The sequence below is a fragment of the Camarhynchus parvulus genome, chromosome 3, assembly GCF_901933205.1.
Source record: "Camarhynchus parvulus chromosome 3, STF_HiC, whole genome shotgun sequence".
Lineage (NCBI taxonomy): Eukaryota > Metazoa > Chordata > Aves > Passeriformes > Thraupidae > Camarhynchus > Camarhynchus parvulus.
Genome location: NC_044573.1, coordinates 42,784,103 through 42,810,465, shown reverse-complemented (window position 1 = coordinate 42,810,465; position 26,363 = coordinate 42,784,103). Strand labels below are relative to the sequence as shown.

The following is a 26,363-nucleotide window of genomic DNA, read 5'->3' as shown; positions in this document are numbered from 1 at the left end:
ATTTTCAGTGGGGTGAAATTTCTGTGGTTTTTTCCTTGATCAGAGGTGTTTAAACAGCAGGTATTGCAATAAGTCTGGGTAAGTAAATTTCAGTACACTTTGCTTGGTGCAGGAGGCTACAGGATTTACTGAGGCATCTCCAACAAGCACCCCTTTTTTCCATTTAAAGCATTTAATTACACAACTGCACAGGGTGCTGATGAAATCACTGTCTTAGTTGCACTTCAGAACCCTAACAGGTAATTGTTTTGGTTTATAAACAAAGCACAGTTGAAGAATGTTTCACTATTCACCATGAATATGCTGTACACATATACATATATGAAAAGATTACATGCATGTGTAGAGAAGCAATATAAATATAATAGGTACTCAAAGAAGTAGAAATTGGAAAAATACTTCATGTGTATTTTTAAACCTATAGTTCTGTATTTTCCAAGCATAGGATAATCTGCTGTGAAATTGTTTTGCCAGTTTGCCCTTTGTCCTGCACCAGGTGTGTGGCCAGTGGGGAAGAGAGATTAGGCAGCTATCTGCTTTCCTGTCCAAGAGCTCTATTTCCTTTGAAGGTGCTGCTTTCCCTTCTGTAAAAGGGGAATGGGCCAGTGCTTCTGCTTTTCCACTGCCAGCATACACAGTTTGGGAAACAATTACAGCCCCCAGGGAAGCAGCCTCTTACCATTCTAGATTGGGAACAGATTGTTTCCCTCTGAAACAATAGGAGAAGCAAAGCAGAAATTCTCTCTTGTTTGTCCTCTACTTCACACAGTGTGTTCTTGAAACAGCCCATTCATAAGGGTCAGAGTACCTCCTCATCCAGACTTGTGGTTGTATTGTTTTAAGTAATGGCAGTGCTTTCCATAAAACTAGCAAATACTGCAGTGTTTTAGATTTTCATTTTTAGATGCTCTTGTTTAGTAGTTAATGAACAAAACTCTTGAAAGTCATCTGTGGAGAGTGGCTCCACTTCACTGCCCTGTTTTCCAGATAGCCAGATGACGGAGAGAAAAGAAGAAATGGTGGGAACAGAAAAGCACTGTGAGCAACTTCCTAAACAGGAAAGATCAGATGTACAAAGCCAAGATCGTGCTAGTACTAGTCCGGTGCTACCAGAGTCTGCCAAATTTGCAGCACTGTAAGGCCAGTTTACTTTACAATTTTGTACTTCAAAGATATGATGTAAGCTGTTTTGTTTCACTGAGTAGAAATGACATAAACTTTTAATTAACCTCTCTTTCTTTTTGTTTTATTGAGAACAAGAAAAAAGTTCCTCATAGTAGTTTTGAAACATTTTTGTGTCAAGTTACCAGGGCAGCAGGCAAAGGCAGATAATCTACCGGGTAACTTCTCAGCAAGACAGTTCTGTCTTGCAAGTAATAAGTGGACCTGAAGCGTCTGTGCAAGACGAGCTCTCCGTGGATGCCATGCACGTGTTCATAGATGAAAATGGTGAGTTTTTCTAGTTGGGATAATTGCAATGCATGAGGAAATTTCTGAACACTTCAGATGTCCTGGAAGGATATTTCTCATCTGTTACCAGTTGCATGTTTTTCTGTGTGTGTGGAAAAAAAAGGGCTTGGTAATTTAAAGTCAGATGAGCAATAAATAGAGTTTCCAAATCCACCAGTGACCATCACAGACCTGAGCCTTACACAGTGCCTGAAGTTTATCTTCCAAACATCATCCTGAAAAGATGCTGGCTAGGCCAGAAGACAACTTCTGTCCTGTCAGAAGAACCGTTGGCGTTTTCTGCCTGACTAGAAGTTTTGCACTAACCTGGCTGGGCAAAATATATTTACATGCCTCTTTACAGTTTTGTTCTTCAGCTGGCTCAGATTGACCTCTTGGTGTGGTGGTGCTTGTTGTATTTGGAATTGTGATCTGCTACTCCTTTAAAGAATTGCCCCATGGATATAGGTGGGATGCCACTGCTCTGAAGCTTTTCTTGGAGTCTGAAGCTGTAGGATGGGTTTGAGCCCTGTGTAGTGCCGTGTGAGGTACTGGCTCATACTTCTGAAAGACAGCTGTCCCAAAAGCCCTATTTCCTTTAAAGTTACCTTCAAAACCAGCATGGAGTGAGTGCTCATGGTACTGGGTCTGTGACCCTGGAGATACTTTGGTTTTCTCCTTTTCCTCCTGGCTCTGCTGTGGCCAGAAGGGCAGCAGCTGCCAGTGGGGCAGGTGACACAGCCTCTGGGTCAGCCTGCACCCACCCTTGGCTTTGTGCTCCTCTGCAAACAGGGAGGAGCTGTGGCTGCACTTCTAGCAGAACTTTCTGCTGCTTTCTACCTCCTGACCTCACTTTTGTGAATGGAAAGAGGGAAATCTGATTTCACATTTTATGGTGAACTTAGATTAATCGATGTGCTTTGCGTTTAATTTACATGCTTTTTAAATTCTCACTGTTACTTCTGTGTTTTGATTTTTTGCAAGTTTTCAGTTGTTCAAATGTTAATTTGCTTTCTGAAATCTAAAATGAGCCTAATGCATAGACTGAAAAATATATATTTATAAATGTCCCTGACATAGAATGTGTATTTTATAAATTTTTTGTGTATGCAAATAACTGCATCACTGAACTGACATTTTTTCCCTCTGTATTTTCTAAAGGGGAAATCAGATCCTGCTATTTGAAAGCTGGCTGTCAGAAGGAAGGAAATTTTAGACATCAGCTATCAAATTGTGATTGTATGTCAAATGCTCAGTAAGTAAGCCCTTATTTTTAGAAACATTGAAAGTTTTCATTGCTGGAAACTATGAAACTAGCTGTGAAAGATGCATATGAAGGGGAGTAGTGGTGAATAAATGTGCTAACCTTTTCTAGAGAAGTCAAAGCAGGAAAATTTTTTTGCTTTCTGCTAAAACACTGACAGCTTTATAAGAATATAGGAAAGAAAAAGTGAAAGTGAAAGTTGGAACTATGCACTTGGCTTTATTTATTTTCTGGGAATAGCCAAAGTCAAATGTAGCTATTATAAATGAAATTGTAAACAAAGTAAGTGGGACTGTTCTATCAACCTTGTCTTGTTTGCTTCACATACCTGTTGCATTCTTAACAGATTTTTAGTGCTGTGTCTGTATCAGTCATTGACCTGTGGATTCTAGCAGCAGAGCCTTTCTCCTTGCATTAAATCTCTAATGATAATTTGCTCTTCCAAACAATTTTCTTTTTTTTTTTTTGAAAGTTCTTTTTGGAGTGATCCATGTAAATCCTGTATTTTTTACTGTGGTTTCCACACTCTCTTTCATGGGATCTGTTGTTTGCATATCTGTAAGAAGAACTGTAGCTATTCATAAGTATTTTAATGAAATAATCTTGGTTTTCATACTGTTTTACAGCATTTGGAGAAGTTGAGTGAGGGAGTCAGAATGGTCTTTTTTTTAATAACAAATATTGGAGGCTTTTGAAAAACTTGGGACCATGTTAAAAACAGTGTTAGCATTTTAGCTAGAATGCTAGCATGAGAGACATGAAAATAATGCTTTTATTTGTCAGTGGGCAAAGAGTAAAAAATAAGAAAAAATTGAATAGTAGAAATGTTCTGTCTTTAGCAAAATAACCCCCTGCCCCCATCCTGGTGGAGTTCAGTTTTGACCTAAAAATTCAAACATTTTACTTGGGTTCTATTTATTTCTTGCAACTTTCTTTGTTTCACCTTGCAGAGAGCACTCTTCTGCTCTCCCTTCCTCTAACTATGAATTTGAATCTGTCCTAAATTCAGAAATAATTTTCTGTCCCTTGACTTTTTTAATCAAAGGAAGGACCATCTTCCTTCTCATGTAAGAAGTCATGCTGCATCTGCCTTTGCTAGATGCTTATGTGACACCTCTGTCTTGGTTTGCAGGCCTTAAGGGATGAGGTTTATTTTTAAAGGGTCCACTCAACCATGTTAACAAAAGTGAGTTCAGATATTCTTTACAGGTATTCTTTACATTTACATGCATGTAATTTCTTAAGATGAGCACCTTTGCTGGAAGTCTCAGAGTAAAGTGATAATTCAGGGAATGGAACAGATCAGCAAAGAGGAGGGGGTTCCCAGGACTTTCTTTGTGGGAATCAATAGGAAGCCAGAACACAACCTTTTCCAAGAAGAGAGAAGCATGAAGGAGAGTTCAAAGCAGAAGTTAGTATGAAAAATGAGGAAAGGGGACAAGGAAGCTTGAAGTATGCTGAAGCTGGTTTTTGCAGGGGCAGTTTGTAATGTCTAGGCCAGAGAGGTAAGTGAGAGCTGTTTGTTCAGTGGGCAGTTTCTACCATCTGTGAGTATCTTGAAACATAGCACAGGAAGTTTTTGTTTTTTCTTCAGGTATTCACCATCAAGTAGTTTTGTATTTAGACAACATGGAGCACTTACAGCATATAGAAAATGGAAGAGCAAACCTGCTTTAAGGGACAATACAGGAATGATGCATCTTCCCCTCTCCCCACCTACAGGCTTGCTCATCAGTTGTGTCAGGTTGCTTTCTTTTTTGCTAAAGATAAACCAAATAATCAGTGAAGGAAAGGTTATTAGTGAAGAAAAAGGCAAATAGGATAAAATGAAGCATGAGGTGTAATCAATGCGTGTTTCACTTAATCTCTTCTGTGTGTCTGTCTGGAGAGGGTCCTTGACAAAAACTATTCCCTTGAGGGTGGGCCTTCTCTGGTGGAGATTTCATCATAAGAGTAGTCCATACCAACAGGAGATGCTGCTGTTATGGAGGAATATCAGAAAAGAGACATGGAAAGCACCTCTGAGATGAACATGACTTATCTACCAGCCCTTGAGAAAGTTAACTAAGGAGAAGACAACAATATTGACAGTACAACTTCATGAGCAATTGAAATGGTGCAGAAACAACCAATAGCTTTAGACCTGTTGTCTCAACTCAGTAATGAGACATCCAAATTAGATTTCATGAGTCAAGAGACGTAGGAGAAAATTAATGCCTAGCCAAAAGAGGTGTCATCCTCCTTTCATAGAAGGGGGTGGGCTTTTGGTCTCATGGACCCCAGATTTCAGAATTTAGAATAAGTACAGAGAGCAATACAAAGGTTTGCAGTAGATGTGTATGAGCTCTTAAAACACTTATCATCAATCATTCTTGCTTTATACTGTTAAGATTAAGCAGCTCCTAAGGGGGAAATGTCAAACTGAGTTAAGCAAGGGGAATAACCACATGGATTTGAATGGACTGTGCTGTACTGCTTTATGAGGAGAATTGACTCAGGACAGAGGATGACAAGAAGCCTCTTGCTTTGTGGGTGTTGTTGGGAGAGGCAGCAGACCTGTTGCTGGTGTCTAGGAGCTGTGATGCTTCTGTGATGCTGCAGTTGTGAAAGGGGAAGGAATTTTGACTGGGGAGGGTATGAACTGTGGCTGGTTTGTCAAGAGTAAAGTAATTGCCTTATGAATTGGCCATAGGTAACTGTCTTTTAACAGTTTTATGCAAAACTGAAGGTGATCTTTAAATATTTCTCAAAAAAAGTTCTTAGAGAAAGCTTTGAGGCAAGCTAATTAATGTTTTATGATCTTCAATTCAAATTCTAACTTTCTATTTCTGTCTATTGAGTCCTGCTATTGTCTTCTCCATTTATAGGCTTAAGCATTTCACATCAGATTATTAGGAACTGAAATAAAATGTTTATGGGCTGTAGGATACTACTTTAATCTTCTTGTCATAGCATCTGAAATTAATTTCTCACAAATAATTCAAAATTTTAATAATGTTACTGTCACAGAAGTGAGGATGTGTTATGGTTTTATTTTTCTTCTTTGTTTTTGTGTGCTTCCTGCTTTTCATTTGCTTAGGAAGGGCTGGATGGACAACAGTGGATTGCAATGTGCCAGAGAAGGCAGATGTCTGAATCTGAAGGAGTCTGTGATTTCTTCCTTCAGACACTCCTTGACATTTCAAGCAATACTCTTATCTTAAAGGGAATAGACTTTGTCTTGTCATGTCTTTCTGGTTCTGCAGTGTTGTGAGATGATCTTTGGAGTATTCTTCAATTTATCAATATTAATATATATTCCATCAGTTTCTTCTTTTTGTCTTTGTATGTTTTTGGTTTTTTAGCTTAATTGTTGGCTTTTTCAACTATAGTAGTTGTTCCTAATATTACCTGTACCTGTAGTCCTTGTCCTGGGAAATTTACAGAGCTTCTTAAATGTTGTCATCTTATTGCAAAGGTCCCATACCTTCTCAGTGATTTCTCATGTGCAGCTCCTCACAGCACTGACTCCTTCTTCACAGCACAACCACCAAACTCCAGCTCTCTCCTCAACCAGCCAACCCACTCTTTTGTAGCACTCCTCTTCTTATTGGACACAGCTGTGGCCTGTTAAGGGCAGACTGTTCCTAATCTTGAGTGATTAGTACAGCTGCAACTCCTCAGGTGTGAGACTACCTTCTGCACTATCTTTATTTTCTTACATTCTATCTCTCCACACTTAAATGTAGTATAAATACTTTCTTATTAATAATTCCCAAAATTATCCCTTAATTCTGTTAAAGGTTACTGAAAATTAGAATTTTTTCAGATTGTTTTTGTGCTTGGTTCTTGCCAAATTGTCTCACTTGTCTAGCAGTGCAGCTTTTAAAATATTTGAAGACCTAGCCAAGTTAAATCTTAAGGAGGTTTTTAGGTTGTAATTATCACCAAAAATAGGTAATTCCTTTTCCATCATAATCCCCCCTTTGGTGGGTGATTCTTGTCACTGAGTTTGGTAAATTATTTAAACATTGGCAGGTTCAATCAAGTCCCCAGTTATTGTCAGTGTAATTACCCTGACCCCACTTCTGTTTGTTGGCTTGCCAGCAGCACCTCTTGCCAGCAGTCCCAGTAGATTGAGTTCCCTGCTGAGCTAATTGCATCTAAATTTGATGCTCCCATTACTCTGCCAAGTTCACCTCTAGCCATAAATTGCTTTGTGACAGGCTTTAACAGAAGTATAAACTCTATTCCCAGCTCCATAGATTGTTAGAAATTAGTACAAAAAGACCATTTGAATCAATTCTGAAGTGAGTCACCAAGACATGTGGTGGAGCCTGGCTTTCCTGGAGGTGGCTGAACAGGACACCTGCTTGCCCTGAGTCTTGGTGACATGGGGAGATGTAGGGGGATAGAATATAAGTAAGTATAGGTAGTATAGAAAATAATCTTATCACCTAAAGAGTTGCAGCTGGGTTAATTAGTAAAGATTAGGAGCAGGCCTGATGTTAACAGGCCACAGCTGTAGCCAATAATAGGAAGAGTGTTACAAAAGTGTGGATTGGTTGGCTGAGGGAACTGGAGTCAGCTGGCTGCTGTGAGAACAAGGAAGAGTCAGTGCCTAGAGGAGCTGCCTACAAGAAACATCAAGGAGGTACAAAACTCTAGCGATATGGAACCTTTGCAATGTAATGACAACAGGGAGACAAAGCCATCACTCCAAACATCCTCCTTTCCTTCTCCTTCACCTAGATTTATATGCTGAGTGCCATCTTGTAGGCAATGTCCCTTTGGTCAGTCAGGGTCAGCTGTCCTGGCTTTGTCTTCTCTCAGCTGCTTCTGCACCCCCAGCCTCCCCACTGATCAGGTGCTGTGAGGAGCAGAAAAAGCCTTTGGGGCTCTGTGCAAGGGCTGCTCAGAAATAGCTAAAACACACCTGTGTTATCAACACCATTTCCAACACAAATCCAAAACATAGCTCCATACCAGCTACTATGGAAAAGTAAAAGAAGGATTACCCAGCTCTTAGCAAAAAGCACCTTTATCTGAGGTGGAGATTCTCCTTGCTGTGTGACACTTGAGCTTTCATTTGGAATAAATTATGTATAAAATCCAACTTGCTCTATACCTTTAAAAAAACTATTCCAGTTTGAGCCTTATCCTTCTTTCTTGGTCATGTATCTTTTAATTTACCTGTAAAATTATTAAAATACCACTTTTTGTAGGATAAAATTATATTTATGTGTGTTTCATTACTACATGTGGCTCAACCATACCCGTACAATCATGCATTCAATATTGCACTTTTCAGACATGTTCTGTCTGAGCAGTTGATCCTCTGAACTCCTCACATTTTTCAGATTAGGCTCTAGCACTGAAACTAGGCTTCTAAAAAGCTATATTATAGCTAAAAGGTTTTGCAATACAGATAGACACCTCCATTTAAAACAATTGCTTAGATTTTTTTTGCTTGGTTTGAGAATAATTTTATTTTTGATATCATTGGGGCCAAAAGTTTAAAAAAAGTATTTGCAGCAAACCGGTGGCTAACAAGTATTAAAAAAATTATTTAAGGTACCTGTCAGTACAGCTGCAGAGTGCTGGTGTTTCTGGCCCTGGGCAAAAGAGAGAATGTCAGATCAGTGAGCTAACTTATTTGATTTATGTTTCTCACCCCAGAATAAGTTGTTTGAGTGTGTTATACTATACGAAAATCGATCTGAATGCCTTAGTAGTACTACATGTCTCCTTCATAAATCCACTAATATTTAGTATGTTCACTGCTGGAAAATTCCCTGAACCTTTGAGGTTATTTCTCATAGGAGAGAGTAGATTAGATTTTTTTTTGGTGTTTCAAAATGTTTTAGAATGTGACCAAAAAGTGTGTCACTAAAGCATCTTTGTATTTCTCAGCAAGGTGACCCAAATAAAACAATTCCCCACTGCTCTTGTAATAAGCTGCCGAATCTTAAAGATTTCTTAATGCTGCTTGTCAGGTTGTGCAGTTCTGCAGCTGAGCATGTTTTGAAATGGATGTGACAAATATTACAGAGTCCTCTTTGGGATTCAGTGAGCTGCTCCCCTGGATACAGAGCTGCTTGAACACAGAAATGAGCAGGGGGTGTGTGCTGAAAATGGTTATGTTTGTGTTGTAAGGAAGCCATGGATTTTTCTGAAAATACTCTCTACAAACTCAGTAGCATTTTCCTGATGGCTTGCAAGGGGCAGGAGGAAACCCTTGTGTTAAGCTTGGCCAGTTAAAAATCCTTTCCTTTATTTGTGTAGGGGTTTTTAGACCTGCTTTCACTAAACACTGGGCAGGGACACGAGTGTTTTCAACAGAATGATTCAGGGGTGAGAGAGGACCATGCTGCCGCATGATGGCAGCAAAATCCTGCTCAGGACTAGGAGGCTACAGAGTGCTTTATGTGTTGGGACTGGTTTCTCTCCCATACCCTGCCCTCCTATAACAAGAGCAAAAAGGAATGTTTTTAAGTATTGGAGATAACACAAATGTGGAAGCTATTAATGCACTAATGCCAATAAGGCTGCATCTTCTCAAAATGCATCCTCTAGTTTATTAGCTAACATATACTGTTTGTTTTTAAAGTTTTTAGTATATTTATCTTTGCTTTGAAATGTAATAGGCTTGCAAATTATCACTTTTATGTTGCTAATAAGCATGTAAAATATCTGAATACTGGAAAGTAAGAGTGTATTGAATGGACCCCATTCTTAACATTTCAGTAAGAAGGCATTCATCACTTCCTGCCTTCATATTGACCACAGTGCCTTTGGGAATGTGCTTTACAAGGCTTTTCTGTCCATCTGCAGTAGCTGACTGATATGTACCACTGCTTGTTTTGTAGTCTATTGCAACACTGCAACAGTGATCTGATACCTTTTCTGCCTATTATGTCAGTATATCACTACATCTAGCTTTCACATTCTATAAACTCAGATAGTCTGCCTTATTGTCATTAGGGGTATTATTTTTGCTAGTTAAAACAAATGCTAAAAATTATCCCCAAATCCTATAGCAAAATGTGTGTAAATACACATTGGTACAACTAGCAAAATATGAACAACATTTAAGAGAAATTTAACCTTTAGCTTGAGCTGTCATTAGATGTAAACACTGAAGAAAGTTGATATGCACATTCTGAATTAATTTTACACTTTATGAAGCTGCTAAGTCTTACAATAAAAAGTGAAGAGTGCTTCCTCTGAGTTTTTTCTTTTTCCTGCGGCTGGATTTGTCACATAATTATCCACTGCTAATGCAACTATCACTGGCATATTTCAATCTTCTTACATGCTCTGAGTTGCTTTTTCGTGTGAGTCTTGTTATTTGGGAACTGTAAGCCATGATTTTCTTAAAAGAAGCACTGTCCACAACTTTAGTGGCTTTTAGTGTCAGTCTTGAACTGTGCAGTGCTCTGGTCAGATTGGTGCTGGCAGCTCTCTAGTGGAGACCTAATGAGCAACATCAGTTCAGACAGCTGCATTTGAGCCACAAACTGACTGTTTTGAAAGAGCATAAGGTTATGGGTGTGCTGAGTTCCTGCTGTGTTGTCAGCACTGGCTGGGTTTTGTACAACCACATCACTCAGGTCTCAGTTCAGTGCTTTTGGGTGTACCTCAGACCAGTAGTCCAGAAGCAATTGCTTGTTGGGTGTGCAGGAGGAGACATTTCCAACTCTGAGCTGCCTTTTGGCTCTTCTCAGCCATAGTTGTTTACTATCACCTAAGGGCAGTATTTTAGGGAGTATTACACACAGCTTTCAGCTGTATTATTTATTATCACTACAATATTTACTACACACTGTAACTCTGTAGTGACCCAGACGGCTGTCTTAAGCAGTCCAGTGTGATCTCTGGTTTTTAGCATGTGAGGACCTGTCTTTTCTCCAATATGCAGGTTAAAATGAAATTTAACCAAGACCTGCAAAACAGCTTTATTAACAGGGAATTCTTTGTGGTGTGCCTGTATAATGAACTCATGAGGGGGTTCAGACCCAAGGCAAGCTAATCCTAACAAAGGGGATGACTTAGGCTGGATTATGTTTGATGGTGGTATAAGTTGTTGGTGGTATAAGGCAGCAGGCTAAACAGAGAGGGAGAAGGAAGATTTTTCCAGCACTGTGTGGTTACACTGAAACATTCTATGTGCTGTGTTATATGATTGCTCCACTACCTTATTCTTGCTGAGTGTTCTTACAAAACAGGATTATAAGCCAGAGAAAAAAATTCCTGGTTTTATACCCAATTATCAGTAGAGGGTGCTATGTTGCTTTTTAATTTGATCTGTGTAGGTTATATGTTTATCAAATATATTTTTAGTTAATAATTTATTACTCGAAATTTAGTTCAATTATACCTTTGCTTACATTAGCAGTGCAGTTTACTGTGATAAATCTTGATAATATTAATTTGATTCTGCAAATGAACAGATTTTCTATTTAGCAAGATTCTGTGTTATACTGCGATCAGCTCCGTTATAATGATTTTATGATTAGAGAGTGTTTGCTCCTATTTATATATGGTAATAAATTTATAGAATCTAGTTTATAGGCTTACAAAAACACAAACACCATCATTGCATTTCTTACTGGTGTTTGCTGTCAGTGTGATAGCAATGTCATCAGATGAGATGTACAGTTTCTAAGTAGCTGTGCAAGCAATTCATCTTTGGGGGTAGCAAGTGAATGTCAGAGGGAGGTTGTGTGGAAAATAGGGATAAGGAAGACAAAAGCAGCAGACAGGAACTGAAGGAAATGGAAGATGAGGAGAGAATAAGAAGACACAGAGAAACCAGGCTGATGACTGCCAGATGACAGATTCTGATTTTGGGATTGTTGCTTTACTAGCTCTCCCTTCCCAACTTCTCTGTCCTAATTGCTTTTTCAGGCTTATAAAGTTTCTGACTCTTCCCCACAGTCAGTGTCCTGGCTGCTTGTGGTCTCCTCTGCCACTTGCTGAGAGGTGGAGCTATGGGTTTTTAATGCAAACAAAAAACAGACTATGGGCACTCTTGGCTTTTTGGTTAACTTGAGTCTGGTGGGAGATGATTTGATCTTCTAGGTTTATTCTTGGAAGAATCCTTATTAATAAAAGATTTTTGATTTCTGAGAACTGATAGACTCCTGTGGTATTCTGTTCCATCCTTCTGTCCTTCTGCCATTTCCATTTTTGGTGAATGTGAGATTAAAGATGTGGTCCAATCTCAACATACTTTTGGCTTTTGTAGAAAGACAGCTAAAGATGCAACAATTTAGTGAAGATTGACTCTTCATTTAGGAAGGCATGAGCAACCACTGTTTTATTCCCCTGCTCTTTTGTTGAGTCACCTTTTGGGCAGGAATTCCCAGGCTAGTGTTCCTGCATAGCCTGGGCTAAATTTGCATTCTTCCTGCTGTGAACAGGGAGACTAAGGGTTGCACCCATAATGATAAGGAATTCGAGAGCTCATCCTGAGGAAACAAACAATCCCTTGCCTTCCTTCTGACTGGGCAAGGTTGCTCTGTAGTCCATATCTGTGGGAATCTTACTCCTGGGAGACATTCCTCAAGGCTTCCTCCATTTTCCTCCTACTTCAATCTTCTGGTTGTGATCCAGGATCTTGGGTGAGTGCCATCCCTTCTGTACTGTTTTGTTAATAACTGCTGACAAAGAAGGGCTGTCTTGTAGCTGGAACATCAAGTGGGTTGTGGTGGACATGTTCTTATTTGCTAGTGCTGTCCAAAGGGAACATGACAGCTTTCCTGACTCTGTGGAGTGGATTATGCTGCTGTCTATAGCAGGAGGAGTGTGGTGTGCAGAGGGAGCCATGAGGGTCAATAGCATGGGGGGGCTCTCATTTCTGCTCAGCAGAGAGTTCTGCTGGAGTGGCAGATGGTGAATATCAGGTCTGGAATGCAAGCCTGATGGCAGTCAAGGCTTTGAAAACATAAACTACCTGGCTGAGAAACCAGAGGCAGGATGGCTCCTCTGCTGACATCCCAAGGCTGATAGTGTTCCTGTTGGTCCAGGCAGCACTATCAAATCCTGGAGGGGAGGAAAGAATGTGTGCATTTCAACCTGTTGGTGTGACACTTCAGCCCTTCTTTTAAGTAATCCAGACACTGAGCTGTATTCCAGAACAAGGCTAACCACTGCAGCTGAAGTTAACAGCCAGTCATGTGCAGGACAACCACCATTTAATGCTTTAACAAGGGTTACATAGGAGCCTTTGGGAACTGGCAACCAAAGGCAAGGAAAGTTGAGTTAACTAAAATTAATAAGGTGCCTTTGGGGCAAATGTAGGGTATGCAGGAGGAGGGTTTTAATCTTTGCACTGCCATAGGCTTCCTGGCTGACTGTAGGCTGATTGCTGTAGTTTCTTCCTGCTTGTCTTTATACAAAATAAGAACAACTGATATTGACTACCTTGCATGAGCACTTAGGTGTTTTCACCTCATGTAGATACAAAAGTAGTAAGAGCCCAAGGCAGGTACCCAGAGGCAGTGGGGCAATGAGCTTGGAGCAGAGCACTTGATATATAAATCCCATTTGGAAGAAAATTAGAAAGAAGCATTCAAAATAGATCTCTTCCCTAAGTAACAATTATTTCATTTCAATAAAGTTGTCTCTGAAACCCAGTCAGTCATGTCATGGTAACACAATTTCTGCAACCCAACAGGCACTGCTGCTCTAAGTGTTGATTTTCACAAGTGTTTAGGTGCTGTACTACAACACAAAACAGTAAAAGTGAGGAAAAACAATAAATAGTATCTTGCTCAGGGCCCTCCCAGGGTGAGTTTACACTCAGTACATAGGGGATATCTGAATTAGCCTTATGTGAATTAGCTCATGTATTATTATCCTGGTACGGCAGAAGGAAGTTCTTGAAATTTCAGCAGGGTAAATCAATACTCACCAAGCAGTGCAGGTGAAACCAGGCTAGCTTGGTACCTAAGTGAGCTCATTGGAAGCTATTGTGGGATCTCTGCAGTGTTTACTTTGCAGATTTGCTCTGTAGATGTGCATCTCTAAACTTAAATTGTCAATGGACAGAAAAAGGCACTTCTGAAGTGTGATTCCTTGAGGGTGTTCATCTCAAAATGAGAAAAGCTGTGATACAGAAGTATCTGTTTCTCTGTGGTGGATGTAGTAAATCAAGTGTCTCTGAATTTGGGTGTTGACTGTTTTGTGGATCTGTGCTAGATTTCAGATATGAAAATGGAAGGTTCCCAAGTCCTGTGAGCCAACCAGTAGTATAATTACAGGCTTCTCCTGTAATATTTCAGAATTGTTAAGAAAATATTGCTGCTTAAAACAATCTCTTTCTTTCCTGTCCTCTGTGCACAGTGAAATACAGTTCAGCTCCTCCAGTACTACCACTTCAGAGAGCCAAGAGCCATCTTCTGGGGACCAAGCAGCCAGCGCGCTTCAGCAGCAGCTCCTGCTGATGGTGGCCAGAAGGACCCTTTCAGAAAACCCACGGGTACACTGTTATATCTGAGTTTCTAGCATCTTGATGAACTGCTCAATAAACAAATACTGCAGGCTTGTTCTTGAGACAATTTTGTGGTTTTTGCTATACTGCTTTTCCTGGTATTGCCCACATGGGAGAAGATGTGTTTTATGTTGATGGATGCAACTCAGCTGTTTTCTACTGACACTGAGTAGTGTCCTAGGGGACTATTTAAAGACTCAGTCACTGAAAAAGTTCATCTTCTATCTTCAACCATATTTCATTTGGAAGAGGACACAGCTGTTAGGATTTTAGACACACCACCAGATTTTAATAGTATGAAGTGTTTATTCCAGATTCATTGCTGTCATAAAACCTCATGTCTGGTTTCACTTTTCTGAATTGGGCAACCAGACCTCTGACTGTTTGCTGTGGAATGTTGAAGCCACCTCCTCAATGCAGCTAGTAAAAGAGAAAGGTCCTCGGACTTCAGTTTGCATGGTCTTATGTGGACATGAACTTTACAGTGTTTGGGGTCTGTGACTTTTATAATCTGTTCTTACAATTCCTTTTATAATACCTTTGACTTTCTCTCTGCCATGGCAAATTTTAGTTTGGTATTTATGAATAACAGTAAAATGACAGTTAATTGCCTTTCATCTCAGAGTTCACAGTGGAACGTTAAGCTAGTAGCAACTTGTATAAAGGAACTATTTTAAGCTAAAAATCAGCAAGTTGTCCCAAATAGTGCCTTTCATATTTGGACAGTGTCGTCCATCTAAAGGCTCTGATGTTTTCCAGATATTTATAGTCTTGTAAACTGCCTGTAAATTAGAGAACAATTTTAATTTCTTCTTTCTCTTTGAGGAAGACTGCTCCTCAAGGTCACATTAGCAAATTTGTAGCCAGGCCAGGCAGTAATTTCAGAATGTCCTGGTTTGTGAATTTTTTTTCTTAAACATGAAATTCTGAGCCTACATAAGTCAGGAAAAGCATTGTCATTGATTTCAATGAAGCTAGGGCTTCAGGCTGTCGCTGACACCATATTAATTTATGAAGTGAATTTTTATAAGCCCTTTTTTGATAGGAGAAACAGTTGGACTTGAGTGACTTGCTCAGGGCTAGTCAGAGAGTTTCCCAAATCCAGCTCAAAAATCTGACTCCCACCTAAGCACTATAAGGCTCACACAGAGGATTTCATCCAAAGGTTACAGTTTCTCAGGAGCCAAAATGTTCATTTATGCACTCAGCTAAAGGCACGTTAGGCTGTGCCGGGGACTCAGTGATCCGATCCTCGGGTGTTTTTAGTGAACTCTCTGTCACTGTTTTGATTTTTTTTATCTAGTTATGGTGAGCAATCTACATTAGATGTGTGAAGTTAATGACTGCAGCAGTCTGAGTTTTGCTTTACTTTCTGTTGGGTAATAGGACCCAAGAGAAACAAAACTGTGCCAGTATTAGCAACACTAATATTTTAAAATGTGTTTTTTTCTTTAAAAATTCCCTGACCCCATGTTTAAGTTACTTTTTAAAGTAGTAATAAAAATATTAAAACTTGGACTACATAAACTACTTTCAGATTTTAAAGTCAGCGTAGTGAAAAGATTGCAATTGGTCTCATGGCTTTTTAGTCACTCAGAATTGTTAATAAAGGGAAGAATGCCAAATAGCCCAGCAACCCCTTGCACATCTCAATGCTCAGAAGTATGAGGGATTGTCCTGCACTACTAGCAACTGAGCTCCCTGGCTCTGCATGGCTGTACACTTTTAGTCAATTGGAGGCATGAGATAAAATGCCTAAACTTGAATTTCTTTCTCCAGAGCTTATGCTAGCCTGTTTCACCTCATGTTTGCCAGCAGACTGAGGCTATGAACAAGTTGTCTCCCAGCTGATGCACAGTAATACATTGTCATGTGTAAACTCTGTGTAAAATTCCTTTTCCTGGAAAGGGAAGATTAGAAATTATTCCAATATTCTGAGAAAAAAAATGTAACAATTCCTTTGTGCAGGTGGACAGGTTGTTTAAAAAACTGTGCTTTCCTAACAGTTACGATTCTAAAATCAATTGCTGCACACAGAAATCCCCTGCCCTGACTAGGAATGTTAATCTAACACAGATAACTCTAATGTAGACATTGCCTAGAGTTCCATAATAAGTATATTTGTTGATTAATTATCTTTAGGGAGAGGCGGGTAAAAGGCTGCCTAGGAGGAGATTGAAAACCACTGGGCTTCACAGTAATTTGAAATCTCAAATTCTTGTTCTTGGAAGACAAGTGATTGATTATTCCCCCTCCATAATATCAGTAATGATATACTTTGGAAAAAAAAAATCACTGCTTTGCAGAGACTTTTTTCATCTGTTGTCTAGCTTTGTAGGCTTGGCTGCTGGTCTGCAGATAGTTGGAGGACAGTGGTAGAGAAGAGTAGGGAAAAGCCTTAGAATCTGGCAAAAGCAATATTCAAAAGGGTGGATTTATGATTATGATGGTATGATTAGAGACACTTAAATTAGTGCTGTTTATGCTACTTGTGCTTGTTTGCAATTTTTTTTCCTCCTCTTGCTGTTCTTGAGGAGGCACACCTGATGTGGTATTCAAAGCATCTCTGGAAAGATAAACGAAGCTGTGGTCTGGAATAAAAGTTGATAAGTCACACCTCTAGACTTTAGGGCCTACTTATTTATTTTTTTTATTTAAAAAGAAGGATTTGTCCTGTCATGTTTTTGTGTTGTGCTGTAATTAGCCTGATACATGGGAAAATCTTCTAAAAGAAACTTTAGACATGTACTGGATCTGGACTGAAAAATAATTACTTTTTAAATGAATATTTAGTATTACTTTTTAATGTACATTGTCGCTGTTGAGCTCCACAATTAAATAGCTTCTGTTCATCTGCAACAATTAAGCTGGTGTCATGTTTTTGTTTCTAATTTAAAATTAAGAAAATAAATATGCTAATATGCTCCCACTACCCCTTTAAGTTAAAAAAAAAAATCTGATACTTCATGTAAATTTGGCCTTTTGGACTCCTGTTTTGCTGGCAGCTGTGTGAGAGAGTTTTGTGTATTTCTTGTTTGTTTTTATAGCAGCCCAGCCAGGACCCTGAGGATTCTTCATGTTCTTCAGCACAAAGGAAGCTGAACAGGCAGTTTTACAGATTTGTTATATTCCCTGGCAAGTGGATTAAAGTCTGGTATGACCGTCTCACTTTGTTGGCATTGTTGGACAGGTAAGCTTGTTTTTTTAAAAACGCTGCTTTAGATAATGTTAAGGTGGGTGGCTCCTCATGTCCGGAAAGCAGTGCTGATCACTAGAGAAGGAAAATTCAGGTTGAGTAGATAGATGTGTTTCTGCTTTAAGTTGAAGTTCAGGGTTGGTTTCAATGGTTCTTGCTACTCTTTGTCTTCAAGTAGAGACTTTGATTTGTGTGAGTGCCAGGCTTGTAGGCTAGTCTGTAATTTGACTCACAGATGTTACAGATCCAATGATTTCTGATGAGAAAATCAGTAGTAGAAGGGTCCCAGGGTATTGTAAATCAAGTACTCCAATGGTTGAAAAAAGAAAATGATTTATAGAATGGTATTCAGGTGAAGACTTTTTTGAGCAGCTGCATCTGTTCCAGTTCAAGTTTATTTGTCTCTGCTTCTCTTGGTGGTGCTGTGCCCTATGGGTTAACACGGGCTCCACAGCAGAAGTTTCAGAGGGCAGTTTTACCTGATGCAGAAATCAGGCTACATGTCAGGAGGCTTTAAGTATAGAGCAGATATTTACTTATCTGTGGTGTCTTATCTCTATTTTTCAATTGCATGGAAATCTTTTTTGCTGATAAGCTCTTTTGTTACAGCCTGAATATTGACACTGTTTTTTATCTCAGTTTCCATGTTCTAACAGAATAGATAAAACAAATAAAACATCAGATGACAAATTTGGTCTTTCATCCAGTTCTTTGCTGTCAGATGTATATTTTTCATTAATGGAATGCCTTATTTCCTCATTGAAAAGTGTTTGGGTATTTGATTTTATCTGTAGTTGTTCATGTGTTGGGTTTTTTTTGTTTTGTTTGTTTTTGCTTTTATAAGCGTACACTTTTCTACACTCAAATCATCTCCATTGTGGAATTCTAATTGGAAAGTGAGATGGGAAGGGATGTTAGACTTCAGTGCATATGGCTTTTTTTTCCTGTAATGTTTCGTCTATCATTTAGGGTAAGGTTTTTGGCATGGGGATGAAATACTGTTGAATGCAGAAATGTAGTTATGGGATCCAGTGAACTCTGATGGCTGCAGCACTCGCAGCTCATACCAGCTACAAATGCACCTGTCTTGCTCTAATGAATCTATAAATATTTGTACTTCTCCAACACTTTTATTCACACAGGACAGAAGATATAAAGGAAAATGTGTTTGCTGTCCTTCTAGTAGTTCTTGTTTCACTTCTTGGGTTCCTGACTCTGAACCAAGGCTTCTGTAAAGACATTTGGGTTCTGTTGTTCTGTCTCGTAATGGCCAGCTGCCAGTATTCTCTCCTCAAGGTAGGACCCAAGTTCATAGCCAATTGCTGAATTCTCTTCTAACTTCTACAAAGAAAAAATCCTGTAAGAAAACATCTTTTTTTTCTGTTTTGTTTTTAGAGTGTTCAGCCTGATCCTGCTTCGCCCATACATGTAAGTCTCAGTTAGTAAAACAAGTCTTTCTCCTCTATTATCTCTTGTGTACTGTGAAACAGCTGGCTGTTCAGTGAAACACAGGTATTAGCTGTTTGCTGTTCTAGCTGATTTATGAAAAAGAAAAATACATCTGTGATTTCAAGACTTTGTACTAGGTTTAATTATTTTTAAGCTGTTTGAATTCATCGCTGCTATTAGAAAAGTGCTTTTTCTTTAAGTTAATATGTGCAGTAAATATTCGTCTGGACTATCTTGCTGATGTTTGATCCTGTGACATCACACAAACCTTTTCTTTGCTTTCCTTTAGAAACAGGCAGAAAAGAGCAGAAGTTCCAGACTAGCAGCTCAGTCGTTACTCAGTTGGGATTTTTTCGTTTTTTTTTTTTCTTTGAGAGTGGGGATTGATCTTTTAATTTTTTAAATCTGCTACTGAAAAATTATTTATTAAAAGTATTATTAACTCATCGAATGGCACAGGTGTCTTCCCTTTGTTACAATATAGTCACAGTTTCTGTGCCTGTGTCCTGAAGAAATCACCAAATCTTTGGGTGAATGCAGGATGTAAGGATCCTTGCTGATTGCTATGGGGTTTTTTATTGGATATGTCTAAGAAATTGAACTCTGATGTTGCCAACCACTTTGCAGAGAACCAGTTCTTTACACAAGTCTGCCCTTATTATAGGAACTGTTCTAGAGGCATCATCCTACAACTTCAACCTTACCATTCCACCTATCATGGTGTCTCAGCATTATTGATTTGTGGATCTTGGAAGACATTTCAGTGGCCATAATGTCTTTTCCTTTCTTTTACACTGGTTGCTAGTTGCTTATGTTTCTTATTTAGCTCTTTGAATATTTTTGAGGTTGCCCTCTCTTCCCTCAAGTTTCAAAAATGGCAGGTTGAAAACTTCAGGTCTGCTGGATCAGTTCCCTTTGGCAGGGAGCAATTATTTTTGTCAGTTTAGAGTCTAGAAGGACAGGCTGAACTTGAAATTGATGTTATTTATATATGTATACTGCACACTTCACTAGCTGGATTTCGGAAGATTCTCAGTTTCTTTTCCATGCCAATTATTTAGGGGTGAAGTTATGGTAGTTTTGGTTATAATGCATTCATAGGAAATACCTGTCTACATAAAAAGTAAAGAAAGGTAATAAACAGCAACTTACCCGTTGTAGGGTAATATTTTCAATACATTAAAGAAATAGTTCAATCTCAGTGAAAAGATGGGGGATCTTGTGAGTAAAATAATATAATTTGTCAGTTCAACTGGCATCTGTCTAGATATAATAATGTAAACTGTAATCAAGTAGTTTGCACTTAATCAGACATTAGTAATATGTACATTTGTTTAAAGTGGGTAGTAAACAGTTTAATCAAAACTTCATTATGAACCTATCCAGCCCATATGTTTTTATAGTGTTAAACATAAGGTAGTGTTTAAACAGAACTTTTTTTTTGATGCAGAATCCAGGTCTGAATTTCAGGTTCTCAAAATACTATTACAAGTATTATTTGCTGTATTGTATTGTGTAAGTCATGCAGTACAATGGAACAAAGTAAAAATAGGTGTATTCCCATCTTCCTTTTCTTTCCTAAAATTTTATTAGGGATACTCTCTTGCAGACTTTTTGGTGCACTATACAAACTCCAATAGAAATAAAATTTAGGAAGCTTTTCCACTAAGGGTTTTAAAGATGGAGGTGTTGTCATGCTAAAATAGAAGATTAGCAATTTCTACATTATAACTTTTTAACACAACAGGTATTTGTAAAGGCTTGCTTGAGCTGCTAAGCACCTCAGAAACAGGAGAATTAGTAGGCAAGAAAAATACCATGTACTGTTTCATAATTCATGTGACTGCATTAAATTTGAAGACAATAATGTCTCTTGATGTTAACGTAAGGATGCAGAACAGCAGAACGATTGAAGAATGATCAGTATCATACCCATGAATGAAAATGCAGAAGAGATTTTTTTGAGTTTGAAACAAACCATTATGAGCCTCAGATGTGCACAGTGAATTAAGTTCTGTTCATGGATCCATGAGTAACCACTATGCCTTATGTTATCCATGGCCGCCAAGGAGGTCCCAAACTTCTTCCCTATATCATGTGCAGAGTTTGTTACTGTTTAATGTGACTTTGTCATCTCTAGCCTGTAGCATTTTGAAAGACTGCTTTAAAATAGCATCCAGTGAATTCAGAAAGCACTAGTGGCTAGAGATGCCATAAGCTTTTGTTCCAAACTCCTCATGAGTGTCAATGTATTCACTTGCTGCTGTTGAGGAAGAGCTGGCATTTATTGTTGCTGCAGGTTTAGTACTGGTGCCTGCTACAAGATGGGAGTCTAATTTTCCTGTCAGCTGGAGTTTTAGCCTTTCCAGTTCTGGTCCACTGGGAGCTGGTGGCCTTTAGCTGCTGTTTACAAAAGGGTACATGGTTCTGGGGTGATGAAATTTGGGAGCCGCCTCCTCACTGGAGTGGTGGAGAGAAGAAAATCAAGTCCATTCCAAAGTGTGTTATATTTTGCTGTAGTGACCTGATACAAGCAACTTGCTGGTGACTGCAGGGTATTAAAATTCAGAGATCCAAGAGATCCTTGTCATGTGCACTCAAAGATATTAGAAAAACCTTAGGCAAGGTTTTACATTTAGTAAATGGCTCTATAGAAGGATCAGGAGAGCTTGTCTCTAAGCACTTCATAAGACACCGGTATAGCTCAGCATCTAGCTCGGGCTTACAAAGGTATTTGAGCTTGAAAGATTGCAATCATGCTCTTAACAAGATTTAGGGAATCTCTTACATAAATTCATTGTCTCAGTCCTGTTATGTCCCAAAGTTGATAGCTAACTCAGTTGTGTAGCTACCACAGGCAGTTTCCTAAATCCCATAAGGCACTTATAAAGTATTTGTAATTTGTCCCTGTAAGCTTTTCTGTAGAACTGAGCACATGCACATTTCTTTATATAAAAAAGCCTTCTGTCTTTCTCCTTTTACATGTGTGCACCCACAAACAAAAAAAATCCATTAGATATTTCTAAAATTTTCCTATCAAAATGCTTTGCAGTCAAAACTATTGTTGTAGTAAATGGAAGTGTTTGTGAAATTAATCTTTTTTGAAAGTCTTAATGTTGTTTGAGAAATATGAGATGCATCACTGCTGTGTTGGTAAGATGTGAATGTGTGTCTGAAACATTAATTTCTCATTAATATGAGAAACATGGACATGAAAAAAAGTGACTTTTTTAGCAGACTATGGGGAGGGAAAAGCTTTTACTGACATTTTTATCAGTGAAGGAAAAAAAAATGATTGTTTAACAAATGAAATGTACAATATAAAAGCAATTCTGCTTCATTATTTAAATTTTTCTAAACAAGGATGCAGAGTGGAGTCATTTCACCAAGATTAAATCAGTTTTGCGTGTCAAAATCTGGTGAGCTTGCCTAGTAAGACAAAATGAACCCTTAATATCTAAAATAGCTCATTGAACTATTGATTAAGATATTGATAAATGGGCCACATGCCCATTTTGGTGAAGGGCTGCCTAGCTTTGTCTGTCAGTGGCAGGTACAGGAGGGCTTTGCTCCTCTTTTTCTGTTTGTTTCTTTCTAAAACCTTAAAAAATTAAGTTTCATGTCTATTCCCTGGCTGTGACTTTTGGGAAGTGATCCTCTCTTTCCCTGAAGGTGTCCACTGTTGCCCTCAAACCAGTCCTGTCCCAAATAATGCCCCTCACATGAAGCATGTAAATGACAGTGAAATACCACATTAATACTTGCAGCAGTTCCTCTTTCTTGTGTTGTGTTGCATGTTCCATATGTGGGGACTGGAGTATTTGCTGCGCTCTAGGGAGCTCATTCAGCTTGAGCACAGCCAAGTAGTGCAGGAGCTGTGCAGGCTCTGCCCTTCTGAGTGCACTGCTGCTGCATTGCTTTGCTTCTGTTGATAAGATTCTAGAAAGATTTCAAGATTCTGTCTCATTACCCACCACCACCACCTGAAAAACAGGGAAGGTAGTATTTGTTCATATTTTGCAGCTTTCAGAAAACCTCTGGAATCTGCTTCCTTAATAATAAGTGGCATTACTGTAGTTAGCATGGTAAGAGTGATTGAATTAGTCTGTTCTATTTTAAGATAAAGTGACCTACAGTGATCATCCAGTGGCACTGCCTGACCACTTCAGGGCTGACCAAAGGTCAGAACAAGTTGTTAAAAGCATTGTCCAAATGCTTCCTCTAAACACTGACAGGCTTGGTGCATCAACCACCTCTCTAGGAAGCCTATTCCTGTGTTTGACACCTTTTCAAAAGGAATACTCCTGCCTGATGCAGCTTAGAGCCATTCCCACATATCCTGTCACTGGATGGCACAGGAGCCAGCAGCACCTTCTCCACTTCCCCTCCTCAGGAACTTGTAATGAGGTTGCCCCTCAGCCTTGTGCTCTCCAAACTACGCAAGCCTGAAGTCCTTAACTGCTCCTTGTAGGACATTCCTTCCATCCATTTCACCAGTTTTGTTGCCATCCTCTGGATGCCTTCAGGGACCTTCACATCCTTTTTAAATTGTGAGGCCCAAAACACACAGCACTCAAGGTGGGGCTGCACCAGTGCTGAGTACAGCAGGATAATCACCTCTTGACTAGCTCATGTGGCTGTGTTTGATGCACTCCAGATGCAGTTTTCCCTCTTGGCTGGTGGCACTCACAGTGGACTCACATTGAACCTGCTGGTGAGCAGCACCCCCAGGCCCCTTTCTGCAGGGCTGCTTTCCAGCCACTCATCTCACCATTTACACTTGTGCCCAGCATTACTTCATCCTAGGAGCAGGACTTGTCCTAGGAGCTTTGCATCTTGTTCATCACTGCCCAGCATTCCAGTCTATCTAGTTCCCTCTGCAAAGCTGCCTGGCCCTCAACAGAGTCAGCAGCACCTCTGGTGTTGGTATCTTTGGCAAACTTGCTAAATGGTGCAAGAACTCAGCCCTGAAGAACTTCACTGCTGATGGGTCCTGCCAGATGTGGCCCCTTTCAGTGCAGCTCTTTGAGCTCTGCCCACCCTTCAGCCACCTCTTCACCCAGCACACTAGAGACTTCTTTAGAAGAATTAAATAAGCTCTGTAATCCTAATTGAGTATGTCAGTGTTCTGCATGGAACTGCAAGGTGTGTGGAGTTAAACCTCTGGGCTTGTAGTCATCAATTCTGTCTTACCCAGCTGCCTTCAAATAATCACCCTGCAAAGATAAAACTGGCTTCCATAGGTGAAAAGGTAAGACAAGAATGTAACAGAATGTAATCACCATAAAACAGCCTAGAGTGAATGTCAGGATATAAAACATTAGGAATTGTTTAGGTGCATATTTATTGGTCTCTTTTCCTAAGGCACAGCTCATATTTTACATAAATGAACTGAAGTTTAAAAAAGGCCAGAAAGTAATAGCTTAAATTATTTTTCTTTTTTAAAGTTGTATCTTTATAATTCTCAACGGATTGTTTTGTGGACATATGTCCTATTAAAAAAAAAAAAAAAGCAGTAGTAAAATTGAAATTGATTAAAGAGCAGGGGTTTGTGTCCCTGACTTGATTCATATTCCATGGATGTGAGGCACGATGTAAGCCCACCAGTTCCCTGTAATCTGCCACCTTGTTAACTGATTGATCCCAAAAGAGAGTACTGATCAGTTAATAGCAATCTAACATGCGAGCTTGGCTGGCAGCCAAACAAACTCAGCCACAGTTTCAAGTCAGTAAGCGGACTCAAAAAAGACATGATGATCTTTTATTATACTCACTTAAATTACGTTTTTCAAATAAGAGCAGTTGCATGGCAGCTTTAAGCGAGGCAAACTCGGATTCTTTTCACTTTGATTCTGGCTTTTCACACTCTAGGAAACTTTTGACTCATCAGTGTTTAAAATGTCTTAGTTACCCTTAAGCTTGCTACCAGGAGAGCTATTAAGGTTCTTCTTAAGTGTCTATTAGGTTCTCTGGCCTGCAGCCCCACAAAAGTATTTTGTAAGATTGGTGGGAATCAATTGTGTGAGAGATTTGTATGAAAGATATCAGACGAGGTTCCTTCTACATCCTACTTCCTTTGGATCATGATTTCAAAGTGCTTCATGAGAAGCAGACCAGAAATGCTGATGAGTGTCACCTCTTTCAGAAGGCATGCTGATTTGCTGTCAAGTGGTTCAAAGAAACAAAAAAATTAAATTCATGAAGAAAAATCTATTCCCATGCCTTATACTGTACCAGGGATATATTCTATTAAAGTTTTTATTCTCAGGAGTCAATTAAAAATTAAATTAATTTTAAATTTCATAAAGTAAAAAAAAAAGTCAAGCCACCTGAAGCAGATGTTCATTGAAATAAAAGAAATACAGAGAAAAATTCTTTTTCTACTGAGAAGAAAGATGCAGACAGATTGAGGTTTCTTTCTCCACAGAAAATGGCTACTCCTGGAATTAGTAAGTTTTGAAAGGTCCAGAAGGGTAGGTTTTCAAAAGCATAAATGGTTACTGGAGTCAGTCTTAAGTGCTCATTGTGTCTTTTGAAAGTCTGCTCTGGTGAAGATGAAATACCTTGTCAAATTTTATTACTAATCGTTATGTATAAGTCATTAAAATATTTTGTCTGACCCCTGACCCTCTCTCCAAGTTAATGCAGTGCATGCAGTAGAAGAATGAATATAAAAGTCTAACTTTTTGGCTTTTCTTGCAGGGACACAATAAAATCATAATCTACAGCAGACCTGTATATTTTTGTATATTGTGTGGCCTTATTTTGCTGCTAGATGCTGGATCTAAAGACACAAATCCTCCTGTTTATACAATGTATGGCCTGAAGCTCTTCTCACCCAGGTCTCTCCAGTCAGCCAGAGACCATGTAATAGGTGAGTCAATGTTTTTCCTAGGACTGCAAAAAGCTATAAAGTGTGAGTCTTTGTTTTCCCATGCTGACAATCAAATGCAAGTTATGAGGCACAACCTGAAATCAAATTGATAGAAACATTTGGAATCACTTAAGATGGGGCAAGGACAGCTGGCAGCCTTCCCTCATGTAAAAGGAGTTCTTAATGAAATGAGGCTCATAGAAATGTCTCCATAGAAAACTAAAAGTTGCTGATGTTATTAGCAAAAATCATCATCTGTGAAATCCTGTTCATCTGTGTAATGGCTTGTCTGTGTGGAGCAGTTACTGCAGAATAGCTTGAGTTTCAAATTTAATGCCTGGAAGCTAATCCATGCCAGTTCCTCAGATGGACATCAATCTTCTGATCACAAAGAAAGTGCTTTATCTTGGTTTAGTTTAATCATACTGTCCATATGACCAGTTAGTGTGGAGCAGCCACTCTGCAGTAGCTCTTTCAACCTGTTTCCTTCTAGAGTCATGTTCTGAGGTTGCTGAGGACATTCAGATATTGCCCCAAAAAGGCGTGGTGATCCCTTGGCACTGATTTGGAGTGGCCACAGCTGACATTACCCTATTCTGTCAGGACACCTCTTCCTGTTGCACACCACACTTACAGTCTATAACTGTGATGTTAC

General features: G+C 39.1%; 1 protein-coding gene across 2 annotated transcripts in view; it reads left to right on the top strand.

Annotated features, from left to right (window-relative positions):
- PCNX2 (pecanex 2) overlaps nucleotides 1-26,363 on the top strand; it is a 155,846-nt gene that overhangs the window by 21,176 nt on the left and 108,307 nt on the right. The window contains exons 6-13 of one of the 2 annotated variants that reach the window (XM_030946434.1): nucleotides 988-1,135; nucleotides 1,304-1,449; nucleotides 2,611-2,704; nucleotides 14,042-14,177; nucleotides 17,240-17,379; nucleotides 18,528-18,681; nucleotides 18,781-18,813; nucleotides 25,537-25,708. In XM_030946434.1, coding sequence (XP_030802294.1) covers nucleotides 988-1,135; nucleotides 1,304-1,449; nucleotides 2,611-2,704; nucleotides 14,042-14,177; nucleotides 17,240-17,379; nucleotides 18,528-18,681; nucleotides 18,781-18,813; nucleotides 25,537-25,708 — 1,023 coding nt within the window. Of the gene's footprint in view, nucleotides 1-987; nucleotides 1,136-1,303; nucleotides 1,450-2,610; nucleotides 2,705-14,041; nucleotides 14,178-17,236; nucleotides 17,380-18,527; nucleotides 18,682-18,780; nucleotides 18,814-25,536; nucleotides 25,709-26,363 lie in introns of both variants that reach the window. The other variant, XM_030946433.1, reaches the window with a different exon arrangement.